Source organism: Saimiri boliviensis, chromosome 13 (genome assembly GCF_048565385.1).
Source record: "Saimiri boliviensis isolate mSaiBol1 chromosome 13, mSaiBol1.pri, whole genome shotgun sequence".
NCBI lineage: Eukaryota > Metazoa > Chordata > Mammalia > Primates > Cebidae > Saimiri > Saimiri boliviensis.
The window spans coordinates 59,360,740-59,381,536 of NC_133461.1; the positions used below are offsets into that span (position 1 = coordinate 59,360,740).

Here is a 20,797-nt window from a genome sequence, read left to right on the forward strand (position 1 = left end):
TCTTAATTATGTAAAGCCATTCATGATGTGAGTGGATGGGACCTATTTAAATTTTATATTGGTTTTGTTTTTGTTTTTGTTTTAGAGATGGAGTGTCACTCTGTCGCCCAGGCTGGAGTAGAGTGTCTTGATCTCAGTTCACTGCAACCTCCGCTTCCTGGGTTCAAACAATTCTCCTGCCTCAGTTTCCCAAGTAGCTGGGACTACAGGCATGCACCACCACACCCAGCTAATTTTCATACTTTTTAGCAGAGATGGAGTTTTACTATAAGTTGATGAGGCTGATCTCAAATGCCGTACCTCAGGTGATTCACCCATCTCAGCCTCCCAAAGTACTGGGATTACATAAATTTTTTAATATTATATATTGTGGATTTTTGTGCAGATGCCTGTGATAAATGCAGAAAGTTTTACTTTATCCAACTATGAATTTACTTTAAGCCAATGTGGATCTTCCCAACTATTGTGCTGCACATAGTTTGTAACAAACAAAGATACCAAAAGACCAATCCTCTATGCTCTTTTGACCTTTTGATCCCTTGGTCATTCTCATGCATTCATCCCAGCCTGCTATAAAAATGTTATATTCTATATAGGCCATGAGTCATTAAGGTCGGATAACATTATTGGTAAACAGAGAAAGCAAAAACTTAACCAGTTTGGTAGGTTATCACTGAAAATGTCAGTAAAATGTGAATAAACTTTGATGTATTTTAATATAAATGTTTTTATGTCTGTGGGAAAACAAATGTGATGTTTCTCAGTTATGGCAAAGAATCATGAGACACACTGCCTCTCAAGTGTAAGGATTTCTTTTTCTGTGATGTTTCAGACTTTTCATCTTTTCAACATAAAACAGCTGTACACATAGAAATGTTTTTTATTGTAAAAGAAAATCTTTAAAAAGTTCACAATGATTAGCCTTTGTGGTTCTTAGAGTAATCAGTCTTTTTTTTTTTGAGCCAGTTTCACTCTTGTCACCCAGCCTGGAATGCGAGGGTGCAATATCAGCTCACTGCAACCTCTGCCTCCTGGGTTCAAGTAGTTCTGCCTCAGCCTCCTGAGTAGCTGGTACCACAGGCGTGCACCACCATGCCCAGCTAATTTTGTATTTTTAGTAGAGACAGGGTTTCACCACGTTGGCCAGGCTGGTCTCAAACTCTTGACCTCAGGTGATCTACTCCCCTTGGCCGTAATAAGTCTTATCTCATTTTTTCACATAGTATAAATTATATTCTTATGCAGGACTGCATTAAGACCTAGTAGTTCGTAAACAATGTTACCAAAGAACCACATATGCCAAAGGCAGACAGTCTTCACGGTGTACTTTTACCTCACTAAATCTGAAGCTGCTCTTTTTGGATATTTTTCCACTTCAGTGTGAAGTAGATTGTTAGGGTTTCATTAGGGGTTTAATTAATATTTATTTATTTAAGTTTAATTTTTAAAGAAAAAAATAGTTTCAGTTTCTTCCACAATTTGCCATTCTCAGACAATAACTTTTTTGTAAATCATATAGTCCAAATATGTTTTGAATAACTAGATTCTCTTTAGTAGGTGAAATCTCTCAATGTGACTGTGATAAATAAGCATCCACGTCCTTAGCTATATTACCAGTATATCCTAGAACCAAAGTAAGATGATTTTCTCATGGATTTCCTACAATCCACGTAATTGTTTTAGAATCAGAATATTTCCATTATTTATCATTTGTTTTGGATGATAATTCTGACCACCACCTTTTTATGACTCTTTGAAGCTAGTTTATTTTATTTTATTTTATTTTCCTGAGACATAATCTCACTCTGTCTCCGAGGCAGGCATGCAATAGCGTGATCTCAGCTCCCAGGAGCCTCCACCTCCTGAATTCAAGTGATTCTTGTGCCTCAGCCACCCGAGCAGCTGGGATTACAGGCATGCACCACCACGCCTGGCTAATTTTTTTGTATTTTTAGTAGAGATGGGGTTTCGCCATGTTGGCCAGGCTGGTCTCCAACTGCTGCCCTCAGGTGATCTGCCCGCCTCGGCCTCCCAAAGCATTGGGAATATGGGAATACAGGCATGAGCCACTGCACCTGGCCATTGAAGCCAGTTTAAATCAACTATTACATATTCTTCAAATTTGCTTTAAAGCAATGACTTTACTAGAAGTAACAAGTCTACACAACAGCCAAGTGTATTGGCTGTCTTCCGTAAGCTGTTGGTAAGCACAAGAAGGCAATCTACCACAACTCCAAGCCCTTCTATCCTCACCAAATAAGCTTACAAGTTCACTTATACTTCTGTTTCTCCAGAAAGTTAAAGCTACATTCAATGAGCTTTTTCAGAAAAAGAAAAAAATCAAAAATTTTCCTGTTGAACAAAATTTTGGCCATTGTTTCATGGTCCTGAAAAACCTTAGGAAAAACCCTGTGTTTTGATGATAAGTTTTAAAAACACTATGTTTTGATGATAAGTTTTCTGTCCAGGAAGAACCAGAATCACTGGAATTAACCAAATATGCGCGACTCAACTGTTACAGCCTAATTTTTCAGACAGGTAGCCTGCACAAGTCAGTTCATTTTCTTATTTGCCATGGCACAATCCCTACTTCTAGGCGACTGTGTTTTCTGTAACAAGGATTTAGAAAGGAATGATTAACCTTCTAAAATAGATCGCCTTATGTGGTTTAATCTGGGCTTTTCACACCTTGTGCAACGGTTCTGTTTATGTAAGCAGCCAACTGTTTTGGAGATTTCTTAACCTTTTTCATGTTTTATTAATGAAATTAGAGTTCTTTTTTCTAGGAAGGTCAATGGAGTGATCCTGAGTATTTCAAAAGTTCCATTGTTTTTTTACATTGTGAGTTTCAAATGCCATAATCTCTTAAATATTGGCACCTCGTGGTATCATGGAACCTCAGCCTCAAGTGTCTCTTGGCCCCATGCAGGGCCGTTCAAATGTGGCTGCATGTATGAACCCAGAATTCTTAACAGCAGTCATTATGTGTGAAGCCACGTTTTTTTTTTCATTTAGTACTTTCTGAAAAGTATAGCAAGCTAATAGTGAAATAAGTTATCTTCCAGATCGTTAAGAACAAAGTAAGATCAAAACGAATTATCCCAAAAAGAATATACGTGCGCACACACACACACACACACACACACACACACACACACACACACAGAGATAATATGTATGTATGTATGTATATGACTTGGAAATTTAGATATCTTAGCTCTGTTACATGATGCATCTGTTTCTTTGTAGGAATTAAAGATACGTAAATTTTTTTTCCCGACACAGAACTAGAATGCGAAGCAATAAAACAGGAGAATACTCGACTACAGAATATCGTTGACAACCAGAAGTACTCAGTTGCAGATATTGAGCGAATAAATCATGAAAGAAATGAATTGCAGCAGACTATTAATAAATTAACCAAGGACCTGGAGGCTGAACAACAGAAGTTGTGGAATGAGGAGATAAAATATGCCAGAGGCAAAGAAGCGGTATGTCTTACCATTTCCAGAGTAGCAACTCATCATAACTGACCCAATTAAGATGTCAGTGGGTAGAATAAATTGGCTTAAGAAGTAAAACATGCCGGGCGTGGTGGCTCAAGCCTGTAATCCCAGCACTTTGGGAGGCCGAGGCGGGTGGATCACAAGGTCAAGAGATCGAGACCATCCTGGTCAACATGGCGAAACCCCGTCTCTACTAAAAAAAATACAAAAAACTAGCTGGGTGTGGTGGCACGTGCCTGTAATCCCAGCTACTCAGGAGGCTGAGGCAGGAGAATTGCCTGAACCCAGGAGGCGGAGGTTGCGGTGAGCCGAGATCGCGCCATTGCACTCCAGCCTGGGTAACAAGAGCGAAACTCCGTCTCAAAAAAAAAAAAAGAAGAAGTAAAACATTAGCATTGACATTTTAATGAAATACTCATCCCTTTATGTCAATTCAGTAATATCCCAATTTCTCTCAAATTCAAGTTAATTCATATTTTATAACTTAACCAAAAAATAAACAAAAAAGTCTCTAAAACTATGAAAATAATGTTCATAGGTCCCACTCTTTTTACTCTGTAGAAGAGAAAATGAGTCCTTCATTCACCTATTTGCTGTTCAAACATTAAGATTTAACATCTGCCATGTGTCACTTATGCTGGGCATAGAGAAAATAAAGATAAGACACTGACTTTCCCCTCAAAAACTTCCAACTTAGTTTGCATTTACTCCCATGAAATGAGACCTCCAATAGATATTTGGTACACAGGGTACTGAGGACACACATAGTATACCTAGCCCAAATTTAGTGTACATGGTGTGGGGAGATGGCTGAGAAGTTTTTAGAAGCGTATTTCCTAAAGAGAGAACAAATGAACTGAATTGGGAAACATAAGGAAGGGTTAGCATGGCACAGGTAGGGGACTTGCCAAAGAGGTGTGTATGGGAAAGTTCAGAGACAAAACAGTCTGATGTGTAAGTTTTTCATGCAGCTGGAGCTTAATAGCAAGGGGGACAGAGCAAGAGATGGGACTCAAGATAAGCATAGACCAGGGGATGAAGACTTCACGTTTAGAAGTTTGGACTTTATGCAGGAACCTCTAGGAAGGCCTTAAAATTTTTAAACAGATATGGGTACATCTTAGAAAGATCTTGTTTCTGATAATGTGAAAATATCTGTGGCAGCAATCTAGTAAGAAATTGCTATCATTCTCTAAAAAATAGTAAGGATTCAAAGAAGTAGGTGGATTCTTATCACTTAGGAGGTAGAGTGGATAAAACTTGATGAAAGAGGGAGGAAGTGATTGCCCTGTCTGGCTTGGGTAATTGGGCAGGTACCACTCACTCGGCAAGAGAAGAGAAGGAAGAAGTTGTGAGACAGGAATGGAGCTGGATGTGTTATATCCATGTCCAAGTGAAAATATGTAATAGGCTGTTGTATATGTGAGTCTGGGCCTCGGCATGAGAGAAGCAAATTATTCAACTTAATTTCAGTGTTGTGAAATTGAACATGAATACATTAACAATTTAGCCAACACTGTCAATAAAATGGACTTTCTGACCATGTAAATTTCTAGATAAAGTTTATCCTTATTTTTGTAGGCAATCTTTTATAAATGTTCTATACTCCTGCCTTAATCAATTTACCATACACTGTCTCCTCTTTTACATATAGCTGTTTAAGTGTAAATGAACTTTTTCTTAATGATTCCATATAATGTACATGATACTAATCTATTCAAAAAAAAACATTATAAGTTAACATGTTGTCTAGGGACATTTTTTGTATCAGATTGTTCCACAGTGATCATTTTTAAGGAAAAGAAAGAAAGCATGTGTTTAAAAAGCATTTGTTCTAATGAAGAGAAATTGAGTCTAGAGAGTTTCAAACTTAAGTTTTGGTTTGAAGTTTTTTATCCTTGTATTTTTAGTTGCAATGTTTATTGATAGATGTAATTCTAAAGTCTAACCCTCACTAAGAAAAATTAAGTCTCCAACTTTTGTTCCAAAAAGTAATGGCTTTTTAAAATCCTAATACCTCCATCACTTTTCTTAGTACAGTATTTGTTACATATACTAATCACCATTGTTACAAAATAAAAACATTGTTCAATCAAAGCAAAAACTAGTATTGCCTAGTGGGCAACACTAATCAAATACTATTTCCTCATCCTCCTGACCCTTCTAATCTCTGTCCCCATGTATCAAGGAGAAAAATATACATCCATAAGAAATAGCCTGTGATGGTGAACCTGAAGTCTTTGAACTTACAATTTGGTGAAACTGGGTTTTAGCCCTGGATTTGCCACTACCCACCTGTGTGATCTCAGCATATCTTCTAACCTCGCATAGCCTTAGTTTGCTCATTTATAAAATGAAGTGTGATTAAACTAGATTGGTGAATCTGAAATGAGCTATTTCAATAAATATTAATGGATGTACCTTACCTCAAACTATGGGAAAAGAGAAGTTATGAATCTCCCGATTCAGTATAACTAACTAAAATCTGAGTTTAACTAACTAAAATCAGCTGTACTAAAAAAGAATAACAATTTTGGTTTGGAGGACCAGGCTGAAAGGAGAAAAAAATCTGGGAAGTAGGTAAGCAGTAGCCTGGTGATGGGCCAGAGTAGGGCTGTGGACAGTGGGAATAAAGCCTTACAGTACTAAGCACCTGAGAGTCTGATAAAGGGGATATTAAAGGATGGTGGCAGGATGCAAAAGACCACAATAGGGCCAGGCACCGTGGCTCACACCTTTAATCCCAGTACTTTGGGAGTCCAAAGCAGGAGGATCACTCGAGGCCAGGAGTTTGAGACAAACCTGGCCAACATAGCGAAGCCCCATCTCTAGTAAAAATACAAAAATTAGCCTCACCTGGTGGCGCGCACATGTAATCCTACCTACTTTCGAGGCTAAGGCATGAAAGTCACTTGAACTTGGGAGGCAGAGGTTGCAGTAAGCCAAGGTCTCACTACTGCACTCTAGCCTGGATGACAGAACAAGACTCTTTGAAGGAAAAAAAAAAAAAAAGGCCAGGCTTGGTGACTCACACCTGTAATCCCAACACTTTGGGAGGCTGAGGCAGGTGATTCATCTGAGGTCAGGAGTTCGAGACCAGCCTGGTCAACATGGTGAACCCCTATCTCCACTAAAATTATAAAAGTGAGCCAGGCATGGTGGGGTGTACCTGTAATCCCAGCTACTTGGGAGACTGAGGCATGAGAATTCCTTGAATCCAGGAGGCAGAGGTTGCAATGAGCTGATGTCACACCACTGCACTCCAGACTGGGCAACAGAGTGAGACACTGTCTCGAAAAATAAAAAGACCAAAATAAACATTTTATCCATCATCTTTTTTTCTGTACTAATTTTTATTCCACATGCCAACTGTGATTTGTAGTTCCCTTCCGGAATTCTTTGTTGAGATAGACATTGCGGCCGCATCTAGATTCATCAGGAAACTGTGTTTTCTCTCTCTGAATTGAACATGAAAAGGAGAAAGTAGAGACACATTTCCCATATAATTGATCTCCTTGCATTTAGTCATGATAAAGTTCATTGACTTGTGAAAGCTGTTTTCATTAGATTTTTTTTTTTTAAGATAGTAAAAAAACAGAAAAAAACTACTCCTGGGACCATTTTGTGTAAGGACTAATTGACCTACATACTTAGCAGTCCCTGGAGAGATACTATATTATAATATAGCAACTGAAATGATTTCCTGATTCATTAATAGAAAATCTTAAATTTAGTATATAAGTAGTATTACTTTTGAGATCTAATGCATTTTTGGAAATTGCAAATTAGTTAAGCAAGTTCAGTGTGTACTCTTACCGTTGTATTCCTTCACTCAAATTGATTTTTATGGATGAGTAGTAACAATGAGAAATTATGTGTTAAATGGAGGAAGCAGATTAAAAACAAGTCACCCAGACTCCAAATTTACTTATTCAATCAAATATTAAGTATCTACTATATGCAAAGCACTGTTCTAGGTGCTGAGGATAGAGCTGCTTTCATGGAACTTATATTCAGGAAGTGGAGATGAACAAATATATGTCAGGTAGTGATGACTGCCATGAAGAAAAATAAAACCAGGTAAGCGTTTAGAAAAATTTGGGAGCTCTGGCCGGGCGCAGTGGCTCATGCCTGTAATCTCAGCACTTTGGGAGGCCGAGACCAGCGAATCACAAGGTCAGTAGATCAAGACCATCCTGGCTAACACGGTGAAACCCCGTCTCTACTAAAAATACAAAAAATTAGCAGGACATGGTGGCATGCACCTGTAGTCCCAGCTACTCGGGAGGCTGAGGCAGGAGATCACTTGAATCCCAGAGGCGGAGGTTGCAGTGAGCCGAGATTGCACCACTGCACTCCAGCCTGGCGACAGAGTAAGACTCTTATCTCGAAAAAAAAAAGAAAAGAAAAGAAAAACTAGGGGGACTCTTAGAGGAAAAAGCCTTTCTGATGGCCTATTTGAACAGAGCTCAGAAGCAATGAGAACAGGAAATATGAAATATATTACTCAAATATTTTTATCAATACAGTTAAAATAACATTGTCAGATGTAAATGATTACATTCTACTTATTTTGGATACATGAAATGTTTTAATTTGTACATTGACAAAACTAAGATTGATTTGTATTACATGTTTTACAGTTTATCTGGCACTTCAAAAAGTAAATTTAAATATGGACTCTTATTTTAAGCTGTCAAATAAATGGAAGGTGGTAGTATATTACATACCAATTAATGATAGTCTTAATTATTCTGTAAATTTAAGTGTTACTAAAACCTTATCTTCTTGGTACATTTTAACACTGCTACTCTTACTACTAAAAATTACTGAATTACTAAACTACTAAAAATAGGTGTGATATGTTTTATATAAAATTGCAGAAATGCTAACTGAAAAACCACATGGAATGGGGCTGCTGTAACATTTCTTTTTGTGTTCTCTTACAGATTGAAACGCAATTAGCAGAGTATCACAAATCAGCTAGAAAATTAAAACTCATTCCTAAAGGTGCTGAGAATTCCAAAGGTTATGACTTTGAAATTAAGTTTAATCCTGAGGCTGGTGCCAGCTGTCTTGTCAAATACAGGGCTCAAGTTTATGTAAGTAATCATGACTACTTTGAAGATTTTTTAAGTTTACAATTGATATCTCTAACAGTTTGAACTTTAGCATGTTCATAACCCAGTACTAAACAAAAGAATAAAACACTGAAACTATATCTTCTTTCTTCCTGGTACTAGAAAAGTAAAAAAACTATCCAGTAAAAAAATGGATTACATATAAAATAGATACCAGTACTATAAAGACAAAGAGGGACCAACCCTTTTTGTCAAGTTACTGATGATCCCCCAGGGGAGAAAGACATAAATAAGTGCTACATATGTGCTTAATTAAAAGTCTTGGCCGGGCGCGGTGGCTCAAGCCTGTAATCCCAGCACTTTGGGAGGCCGAGACGGGTGGATCACGAGGTCAAGAGATCGAGACCATCCTGGTCAACATGGTGAAACCCCGTCTCTACTAAAAATACAAAAAATTAGCTGGGCGTGGTGGCGCGTGCCTGTAATCCCAGCTACTCAGGAGGCTGAGGCAGGAGAATTGCCTGAACCCAGGAGGCGGAGGTTGCGGTGAGCCGGGATCGCGCCATTGCACTCCAGTCTGGGTAACGAGAGCGAAACTCCGTCTCAAAAAAAAAAAAAAAAAAGAGTCTTTACAAGTTATAGTGAAAAGATCAATTCGTCCCATGTAGCAAAAAAGACTCTGGAGATGGTAACCGTGGAATGAAATCTTGAAAGATGAGATATGTATGGGGATGGCTGTAGAAAGAATTCCAGGCATAAGGACACACGTGAAGGCATAAAACGTGTTAGAGTAATAAGAAAACCAGTAGTCAACAAGGAGAACTTGTTGCCCAATTTTAAAATATGGCCAAGGAAGTCATTTTGGGAAGAAAATTTTTAAATTGCTCTATTGTAACTTGTCAGTTATTTATAGATTTTAGTATTTCAGTTGAACATATATTAACATAATATGTTCCAGACCAACTACGTGATAGAGATAAAATACCAAGAAAGATACATTCCTACTTTCAAAGAGATAGGAGTTTGCTGGTGGACGGACATTGACTAAGTAAAGCTAGATTCATTTTCAATGTGAAAAAATACATCCAGTAAACATTTAGTTTCTTACTAATCTATCAGTAGATTATAGATTATAGATAGGCAGCCAGAGTTTGCTCACCACTGTTTGGAGTAATTTGACGTAACTGATGGAAGAAAATAATTACGTGAATCACATTTTTGTAGAGAAGATTATACAATGCAAAAAGAATGAATATACTCAAGGAGAAATTTTGCTTTCATCTCTAGAAATAGTATTACATAATAATAGGACAATACAATAGAATCAATATGGTACAAGGCCAAGTATTATAAGTAGTATTTGGTGAAAGGTTCTTAAAAAGATTAAAGAAGCCATTGCATCTTTTGAAAGGAGCAGGCCAAAATTAAAGCTCAGCAATAACTTCAAAAGACCTACTTAAAACATAATGGCATATGGGATTTTCTTTCAGCATAATGAAATGTTTTGGAGCTAGAGGTGATGGTTATACAACATTGTGAATGTACCAAATGCCACTGAATTACACACTATAATTTTATGTTAAATTTTATGTTAATTTTATGTTATGTGTTTAATTTTGTGTTAAACTCATTTTAACCTAAGTATTTCAGTTTAACTGTTTTAAAGTATGAATTTCACCTCAATTTTAAAAAATGACAAGCAGTGAAGTACTATGTTAAAATCAGTAGAACAAAATAAACCTAAGAAATACAAGCAGAGAATCCTGACTAAACAGTTGGAAAGGATTAAGAGAAATTAATACTTCCGGATAACATAGCATAAAAATAACAACCTACATATAAATTGTTTTCAAAAAATACTGCAGTAAACTAAATGTACTTTTAAATGTTTAAATAATATCAATGAATTTCCAGGATAGATGAGCAAGTCTTTAATTTTGCAATTACTCAAAACCAAAAGTAGGTTATAGTCTACACTAAAAGAAATTTGATTAAAAACTAGTTTTGTTTTCTTGTCTGACAGTATATTATATTTAAAATGTCATAGCTTCACTTTTTCTCCAAAAGTAACTCCTCCTATCACAGTGTACAGATGCCTCAGGAGGGATATTTTGTAATTAAATGTTATATGTCACCCATACTCCTTATATATTTTATAGGTACCTCTTAAGGAACTCCTGAATGAAACTGAAGAAGAAATTAATAAAGCTCTAAATAAAAAAATTGTTTTGGAGGATACTTTAGAACAAGTAAGTAATAAAACATAGAGCCATAAAAAGCAAAATTCAAATTTTAAAACCTAAAATTAAATGTTATTTGTGGTTTCTGATTGCTAACGAATTATTTTTTTAATAAAATGATGAAAAAATGAGAATTGAGTATACCCTTGACAGAACTATTTGAAGAGACGTACTAAGAAATGTAAACATTCTAGCCTTCTCATAATCACATATGAAGTGAGATGAAACTAAGTAAATTTTCCTTTTTTTAATAGAGAAGTGCCTCTAATTTGAGATAATTTAAAATCACTTTTTATACTACAAGAGGTTTCAAGTGGCTACCTTGAAAGTAGGCAAGTATAATATGGGGTTAGAGGCTAATTAGCTGTGATAGATTAAGAGGTTTCTTTTTACCAAGTTTTTGCATTCTGGATCATGGAGTTTCAGAAGAACTCAAATTCCCTTTGAAGTATATTTCCAAAAGTAAATTTCAGATAGTTTCTGCTTCTAAAATTCTTAATATTACCTACATCCCTGAAAAGGAAAATTCTGTTATGGTCTTTAGTAATCTTTAAACATTGTTAAGAAAAGTTAAGCTACTTCTCAAACACACACACAAAGATATCATTTATAGGACATCAAGCAGTTAAAGGAAACCACTTGTTAATTCAACTCTTCAGGAACTGCTGTGATCTGGCTAATAGATTTCAAGACATAAAATGAAATTGTATGTTTTCTCACAAGAGAAGTTTGTTCATTTTTTCTCATCTGGAAACAAAACCTATGACATTTCACAAATAATTATGCTAGTAACCCACAGAAAGACATTTTTCTAATATTAATAAATCTATCAAAACTTTGTATTAGAATTTTAACATTCTCAGAAAAATAGAAAAATGTGTAACATTAGGTAAGTGAGGAGTTTCATCACATCATACTATTATTACTGCAATTTGAGATTTCTAAAATATCTGTGGAGAAAAGATGAGGAATTTGGACTGCTACCTAGGAATGATGATTATTTGAGGTGAGGTCTTCCTTTAGGCTGCTTCATTTTGATTTCTGATTTTGTCAAAATGGGTACTGAAACCTGGAGATTCCCAAAAGGTATGAATTTGAAACAACAGGAACTTCATGTCCAAAACGTCTTTCAGACTGACTTGAACTTTTTAAAGGCTGTAGGTGGGGAAATGTGGGGGAAAGTTATAAAAAGCCTGCTATAGACTAGACCCCATGTTAGTGTTCTAACACTAAATACATCCTTCAGGTACTCCCATTTAGAGAAAAGGGCTAATATAGATACACTTACGCTCATCAGATTTTTAGGTTCACAAAACCCTTTGGGTTACAGGAAAACATGGCTTCGAGGGGATGCAACTGAAAATGTTAGGAGACTTAAACCAATGTGTAGTAGAAATGGAAGGAAACAGGTTTAGGAAATGTTAAGTAGGTAGAACCCAAGGATTTCACGGCTGAATGTGCAAGCATGGGGAGAAAGAGGTATCAACATGACTTCCAGATTTCTAATGTGGGCAACTAAGTGGATTATAGTGCTGTTAACATAGAGGAGGAAAACTGAGAGCAGGGTGTGGTGGGGACAGTGTGGGAGAAGTTGAGCTTGCTGTCTGTGGGACATCCAGGAGGAAGCAGAAGCTGTAGATTCAGAGTATAGGTGGGAGATGAGGGCTGAAAATAAAATGTGTGTGTGTGTGTGTGTGTGTGCGCGCGCGCGCGCACGCACACGCGTGTTTGTGTGTTTCTTAGCATGCAGGTAGTTAAAGCCAGGAAATTTCCCAGATATGAGAGTATGAGAGTGAAAAAAATCACTTTCGCAAGTGAGTGAGTGAGAATACCACCAAGATCAAAATCCTGAGAGAACATCCACATCCACAGTACAAGCAGGGAAAGAAACTACAGGGAAGATTATGAAGGACCTTCCAAGACCTAGAGGAAACCGGGAGATTCCAAGGTTTTAGAAACCAAGGAAGGGTTTTTTCAGAAGGGATTGATTAGTGACCATGAATGTTACTCACATGTCAAATAAGATTAAATCTGAAAGTCACTCACTGGCTTTAGCAATTAAGATATTACTGGTAATATTTGCAAAAAATGGTTTCATGAAGCAGAGAAGCCAAAAACCATATTACTGTGGATTGAAGTTTAGATGGTAGAAAGATATGATAGTATGAATGAACTGTTCTTCATGGGCTATTACAAATTAAGACTACCACAAATATTTGAGTCTGAGGAAATGAGGTAGATTGATAGTTAGAAAGGGCTGTGTGGAAATGATTTTGGGGTTTTATGGTTTTGATTTAGTTTTGGCAGGGGTGAGCGTTGTTTGGTTTTAAAGATGAGGCAGGGAGTACAAGGTAAAGTTTAAAAATTAGGAGTAAAAGAGATTGGTGGATTAGAAAGCAGTCCGTGAAGAAATAGGAAGGCATGGGCCAGGTACAGTGGCTCACGCCTGTAATCCCAGCCCATTGGGAGGCCAAGGCAGGCGAATAACTTGAGCCTAGGAGTTCAAGACCAACCTGGCCGATATGGTGAAACTCCATCTCTACCAAAAATACAAAAATTAGTCAGGCATAGTGGCACGCACCTGTAGTCCTCAGCTCAGGAAGCTGAGGTCAGTGGATCGCTTGAACCTGTGAGGCAGAGGTTGTCATGAGCTGAGGTCACATCACTGCACTCTGGCTTGGGTGACAGAGTGCCCCCCCACCAAAAAAAAAAAAAGAAGAGTAAAAGGAAGGCATAAGCTCCAGTGAAAAGTTAGAAGAGTTACCTCTTAATCAGGAGGAAAGTGGGTACCCTGTATCCTGAAACTAACTGGAAAGTAGAAGAAAAAGTCTCATACAAATATATTCATTGGTTGGAGAAAGAAAGTGATGGGATTCCGGCCTGGTGACTTCTGACTATGATAGAAAAAAATTCATCTAATGAAATAGTCATGCCTTGGTATTCATGGGGCATTGGTTCCAGGACCTTCCTCATGTACACCAAAATCCTAGGATGCTCAAGACCCTGATAAAAAATGGTATAGTACAATCATGTTTTGCTTAAGTATGGGCATACATTCTGGGAAATGCATCATTAGACAATTTTATCTTTGTGATAGACACAAAACTAGATGCCGTAGCCTACTACACACCTAGGCCATATGATATGGCCTATTGTTCATAGGCTACATATCTATACAGCATATTATCATACTGACTACTATAAGCTATTGTAACACAATTATAAGTATTTGTATAGCCAATTCTATCTGGCATTTGTGTAGCCAATTCTATCTGAACAGAAAAAATACAGTAAAAATATGGTAGAGATTATTGAAAATGGCACACCTGTATAGGACACTTAGTTGTGCATGGAGCTTGCAGGACTGGAAGTAGCTCTGAGTGAGTCAGTGTGTAAGTGGTGAATGAATGTAAAGACCCTGGACATTACTGTACTTTCTTCAATAACAAATTAACCTGAGCTTATTGCAGCTTTTCAACTTTACAAACTTTTTTTTAACTTTTTGACTCTTATAATAACACATTGTGCAACTGTATAAAAATATCATTTCTTTATATCTTTATAAGCTATTTTCTATCTTAAATTTTTTTAATTTTTTTTCTTTTACTTTTTTAACCTTTTGTTGAAAACTAAGACACAAATACACATAGTACCTTAGGCTTACACAGGGTGAACATCATCAAGATGTCACTAAGCAATAGAAATTTTTCAGCTCCATTATGATCTTATGGGACCACAATCAAATATGTGGTTTTCATTATGCAGCATATGACTGTATTTGCATGTAACTATGTACATCCCTCCATATACTTTAAATCATCCCTAAACTGCTTGTAATACCTAATACAATGTAAACATGTAAATAGTTGTCATACTGTATTGTTTAGGGAATAATGACAAGATGAAGTCTGTATCAGCGAAGATGCAATTTTTTTCATAAACATTTAACACCATAGTTGGTTGAATCAATGGATGTAGGACCCACAGATACAGAGGGCTGACAGTAATTAATGATATTTTCTTGGGTTATAAGCAACTTAAGGGCTCCTTATTGAATGACTGAGGAAAATACTAATGGAAGTATGCCAAATATATATATATATATATATATATATTTTTTTTTTTTTTTTTTTTTTGAGACAGAGTTTCACTCTCGTTACCCAGGCTGGAGTGCAATGGCACGATCTCGGCTCACCGCAACCTCCGCCTCCTGGGTTCAGGCAATTCTCCTGCCTCAGCCTCCCAAGTAGCTGGGATTACAGGCACGCGCCACCATGCCCAGCTAACTTTTTGTCTTTTTAGTAGAGACGGGGTTTCACCTTGTTGACCAGGACGGTCTCGATCTCTCGACCTCGTGATCCACCCGCCTCGGCCTCCCAAAGTGCTGGGATTACAGGCTTGAGCCACCGCGCCCGGCATATGCCAAATATTAATAGTGGTTCTTTGGGGGTTGCACAATTATTGATGATTATTATTTTACTTATTTTTTCTTCTACTTACCACGGTGGAAATGTGTACTTTTGGAATTAGAAAAAAAAAATGTTTAAGTAATGGATGCAGCTTTATGAATACTGACATGGAAAGTAGAAGCTGCTCAGAGATGAGTTAACATGGTTTGACCCACCATGAGGATCAATGGAAGTTGTGGTTACTTGAGTATCTGTTGGCGTTATTATAGGAGAATTTAAAACAACTTGTTTAACTTATTAGTGACTTCAGATAAAACATACCTTTAGAAAAGGTTCTTAATGTTAGATCTGGTTTTGAGTTCTGGGCGCATGCTAGTTGTATATATCACTACCCTGTGTTTTACCAAATAACAATAGCTTAACTAAATTTTTTTTTTTTTTTTTTGGAGACGGAGTTTCGTTCTTGTTACCCAGGCTGGAGTGCAATGGCGCGATCTCGGCTCACCGCAACCTCCGCCTCCTGGGTTCAAGCAGTTCTCCTGCCTCAGCCTCCTGAGTAGCTGGGATTACAGGCACGTGCCACCATGCCCAGCTAATTTTTTGTATCTTTAGTAGAGACAGGGTTTCACCATGTTGACCAGGATGGTCTCAATCTCTTGACCTCGTGATCCACCCGCCTCAGCCTCCCAAAGTGCTGGGATTACAGGCTTGAGCCACCACGCCCGGCTAGCTTAACTAAATTTTAACCCCCAGATTTTTTTTTATTTCATATGTGTATAGAATTATCCTTTTTAAAAAAGTCAGCCATTTATACATTTTACAATTTTATGTTTCCTGTAGGAAACAGTTTCCTCTTGGTATAGCTGAAGAACATTCTATATTAATTGCTGACATCGACTGTTATCAGCACTTGCCAACAAGAAATGAACTTGAGAAGCACTTTTTTCTTTCAGTTTTAGTTTCAACTGATCTTAAAGTTCAAGCTTTAACAAGATTAAATGTGGTTACTTTATTACTTTTTGAAGGAATGCAAGACTATAACTAATAGCAAACATCCAATAAAATTAATATAAACAATTCTTTTTAACATTTTAGAAAGTGAACATACAAATGAAAAGCTAAACAGCTATAGTAGATATAGTCTGAATAAAGCTAAACTTCAAATCCAGAGGCAAAAACTATTTATGAGTAAATTAATATAACAATATTAATAATATGTATAGTATATATGAGAGTTTAAAAAGCACTCCCATAACAACTAATAGAAAAACAGATATCCTTAATTTTGAGGTTTCTTTGAAATTAATTTCTCTTTGGGGAATAATAAAATTTTTGGACAAATGATAGGTGAGAGTCCAAAAGCACTAGAAGAAATAACATTGTTCGGTTAGTTGATTGATAAAATAAAAACTCTGTAACTTGTAAAACATCTTTGATGTATAGTTATGATCTCTCAACCAACATTTTATTTCCCAGTTGAATGCAATGATAACAGAAAGCAGGAGAAGTGTAAGAACTCTGAAAGAAGAAGTTCAAAAGCTGGATGATCTTTACCAACAAAAAAATAAGGTAAGAACTTTGCTACAGTTTCTGTAGGTTATCCAAAGCTATGTCATGATTGATTGATGAGTCACGTATTTTGACATCAAAACCAAAATCTTTAAGCTATATATATACTATAACTATGTTGGGTTAGTTTTCTCTGCCAAAGAATCTCTCCTACTTTTTTATAGAGATTTAGTTGTTATGTACTGCTAAAGCCTGAATCCCAGTAAGGTCTTCTGAATAAGTAGTTGTCTACCAAGAGTCATTGCAAACTAGCTATCCTGGTCAAATTCCAAAGACCATTTACATGCAATCTAGAAGGTGGGTAAAATAAAAATACTGATTCTCCACCATTCTACTGCCTGACCAGCATTTTACTTAAAGTATTCAGATGACTCTATTCAATACCACTTACACAATTCATATGAAAATTTTAACTATGCCAGTATTTTTTAGTTAGTTATGGCAACAAAGTATTAGAAATTGATAACTTTTATCTTGGCCTATTATATTTAGGACCTGTCTTCTTAAGCATGTGAAATTTTTAGAAAACATACCACATGTTACGATGTAAATATGAAATATACAACATTGGTAATCATTTTTATTTTTCATCCATCCTCCATGACAATGCTTGAGTTTACTCTCTGATGCACTTAAATAAAAGGCTTTATGATACTTATCTTCACAAGAATTGATGAATTTGGGCTACTTTGCCTGTGCATAGTTAATACATCTGTGAAATAAGGACTTGGATACTTAGATAAGGCCTCCTTGAAGCTCATGGGGGAAAAAAATCTTAATTAAAATATAAAATTTCCTGTTGTTCAGACTGGAAAATACTGCTGAATGAATCCTATACAAGCTTTTTGAAGAGGTCACATTTGGTGAATACTTCCAACTCACCAAAAAACTAAAGAACTTCACTTACTAAATTCTAGCCAGTTGACCTTGGCACCCTAAAAACTGAACCAATTTTATTTAATTTCTGCATCTTTGAGAATACAATGACTTTTTAATTTTTTTAAAGGAAAAATATTTTTTGTTCATAATGTAAATCCTCATTACAAACAATAGAGAATCAAGTAATAGATTCAATCAAATCAATCAATCAATTCAATTCAATCAATCAAAATGGAAAATAAAATGTACCTTATAATCTACAATAATCCCATGACTAGAAACAATGGTTAAAGTTTAGGGAGTGTCTTCCAGATAAATAAACATATATTGTTTTAATGGTACCAAATTATACATAATTTTTCATAATCTATCTTTCTCAAGAAATCATGGATATCTTTTCATACAAATGTAGAGAGAGCGATCCTCCTATTGTGTTATTATATATATGTATACATATAACTTATTTAGCCAGCCCCTTATTAATATTTTCCCTAACTTTTCAACTGACAAATAATGTTGCTGTGAATATCTTTGTATATCTTTATGCATTTTTCCATTCTTTCTCTTTGATAAATTTCTAAAGCAGAACCTTTGAGTTAAAGGTTATATATATATATATATATATATATATATATATATGTGTGTGTGTGTGTGTGTGTGTGTGTGTATGTTAAATTTTAATAAATATTTTGAAATTAAAAAAATAAAATCACTTTTATTTTATTTTATTTTATTTTATTTTATTTTATTTTTTGAGACAGGGTCTTGTTCTGTCACCTAGGCTGGAGCGTAGTGGCACAATCTCAGCTCACAACCTCCAGGTTGTGAGTTCAAGTGATTCTCACTCCTCAGCCTCCTGAGTAGCTGGGATTACAGGCACATGCCACCATGCCCAGCTAATTTTTGTATCTTTAATAGTGATGGGGTTTTACCATGTTGGCCAGGCTGGTCTCAAACTCTTGACCTCAAGTGATCTGCCCACCTCAACCTCCCAAAGTGCTGGAATTACAAGCATGAGCTTCCACGCCTGACCACATTTGTTTTTATAATATGAAATTCCCAAAGGAACATTTTAAAGTCTCTTGCATGTAACACAGTAAGCTCTTGAGAATACAAATGATGCAACTTGATTTTCTTTAAATGTTTTGCATAATTGTTTTAAATCTACCTAGAGTATACAGAATGTGAATATCAAGAAACCATAACCGTGACTTTATCCTGATAGGAAGCAGAGGAAGAGGATGAAAAATGTGCCAATGAGCTTGAGTCCTTGGAGAAACACAAGCACTTGCTAGAAAGTACTGTTAACCAGGGGCTCAGTGAAGCTATGAATGAATCAGATGCTGTTCAGCGGGAGTAAGTTTATCTCACCAAGATTTATATGTTTATTTTCAGATTATTGATTTAACAGTTCTATAAAATCAGATCAATTTTATTTGCTTTAATTTGTATTATAGAGCTATTTGGGATTGAAAGAGGGGTATATAGAACTTAAGTACAACTGCTTATAACTTGAGAACTTTCTCTATCAACAGGTACATTCTGTTAGTATTAAAGTTACTGTTCACCAAGAAATTGTTCATCTTTAGATCTAGTTAATACATGGCTTTTAATCCCTGAAAACAACATAAAATTTTAAATCAATTCAAATTAGCTATTGGTTAGTGAATAAAATTCCACTAAGGTTTAATAAACTTCACTAAGCTCATGTTTTTATTTCCTAGAAATTATGTATACTATATAGTAAAATGTAATTATACTATAAATTATAGTCAGTCTACTATAACACAACATATGCCTTCTCAGTAGTTATCATGCTGTGCAAAATCATGCAATAACAATCACAGGACCTATGGAAAAATGATACTGAGGCACGGCACTAAAAAGTTTCATCAGTTGTCAGGGTCAGTGGCACACACCTGTAGTCCCAGCTACTCAGGAGTCTGAGGAGAATCACTTGAGGCTAGAAGGTCAAGGCCATTCTGGGCAACACAGCAAGACTCCATCTCTAAAAACATTAACTCCATTGGTGACACATAAAAACAAAACATAAGAACCAAACAAAAACGTTAGCACAATGATACACATGCTTAATGGTTAAGAAATGCATAATGCTACAGTAAATATGGGACTAGTCATCTTAAAAAGACCTCTAGTTTGATTTGGGAAACAAGCATGCAGAGGGCTACAGCCTGTGAGTTACTGTAAAGAGGTAGAAAGTGGGTTATCTGAAGTAGGATAGAAAATTGCACCATCAGCACTGGATGCATGTGGCTCATTATATATGCAGTGCACTGAGTAGCTGATGTATATTTGATGTGTGTGCTTATGTGTCTGTATTCCTTTGCATCCGGATTTAGCTGGATGCAGTTTTCTGCACTCACCAAGTATTTCTCAGGAAAGAAATTGTCATGACCAAACATGAAATTTGCCAGATTACACTCATATTTCCAAACAAACGTAAAAGAACTCCCTATATATTTTGTTGTATTTCTTAGAAGTTCTTTATAATCAGATTATACATCGTCAGGATCTCCTCCGTCTCAGTTTCCTTTACAATTTTTAAAACTTATATAGGAGCCAGGTGTGGTAGCTCACACATGTAATGCTAGCACTTTGGGAGGCCAGGGCTGGTGGATCACGAGGTCAGGAAATCGAGACCATCCTGGCTAACATGGTGAAACCCCATCTCTACTAAAAATGCAAAAAGTTAGCTGGGCATGGTGGCACGCACCTGTAATCGCAGCTACTCATGAGGCTGAGGGAGGAGAATCGCTTGAACCCAGGAGGCGGAGGTTTTATTGAGCTGAGATCATGCCACTGCACTCCAGCCTGGGTGACAGAGAGAGACTCCATCTCAAAAAAAAAAAAAAAAAACAACTTACCTAGGAAAAATTTTAGCCACACAATAAAATAACTACAACTACAAACAGTGGTATCCTTTCTTTAATATTCTGTCTCTGTATATATAAAACGCTCTTGTGAAACTTATATGAAATCAATATACTGAATAATTAATCCATGGGCTCTGTGTACATTTATGTAAAATATACATTTTTTAAGTCTTTAGTTGCCCTCAAATAACTGAAAAATGTCCTACTTTGAGATTGCAA

General features: G+C 36.3%; 1 protein-coding gene across 1 annotated transcript in view; it reads left to right on the forward strand.

Annotated features, from left to right (window-relative positions):
* Positions 1 to 20,797, forward strand: part of NDC80 (NDC80 kinetochore complex component) — a 49,222-nt gene that overhangs the window by 22,302 nt on the left and 6,123 nt on the right. The window contains exons 11-15 of the mRNA XM_003924805.4: positions 3,286 to 3,491; positions 8,456 to 8,608; positions 10,747 to 10,836; positions 16,713 to 16,805; positions 18,910 to 19,040. Coding sequence (XP_003924854.3) covers positions 3,286 to 3,491; positions 8,456 to 8,608; positions 10,747 to 10,836; positions 16,713 to 16,805; positions 18,910 to 19,040 — 673 coding nt within the window. The remainder of the gene's footprint in view (positions 1 to 3,285; positions 3,492 to 8,455; positions 8,609 to 10,746; positions 10,837 to 16,712; positions 16,806 to 18,909; positions 19,041 to 20,797) is intronic.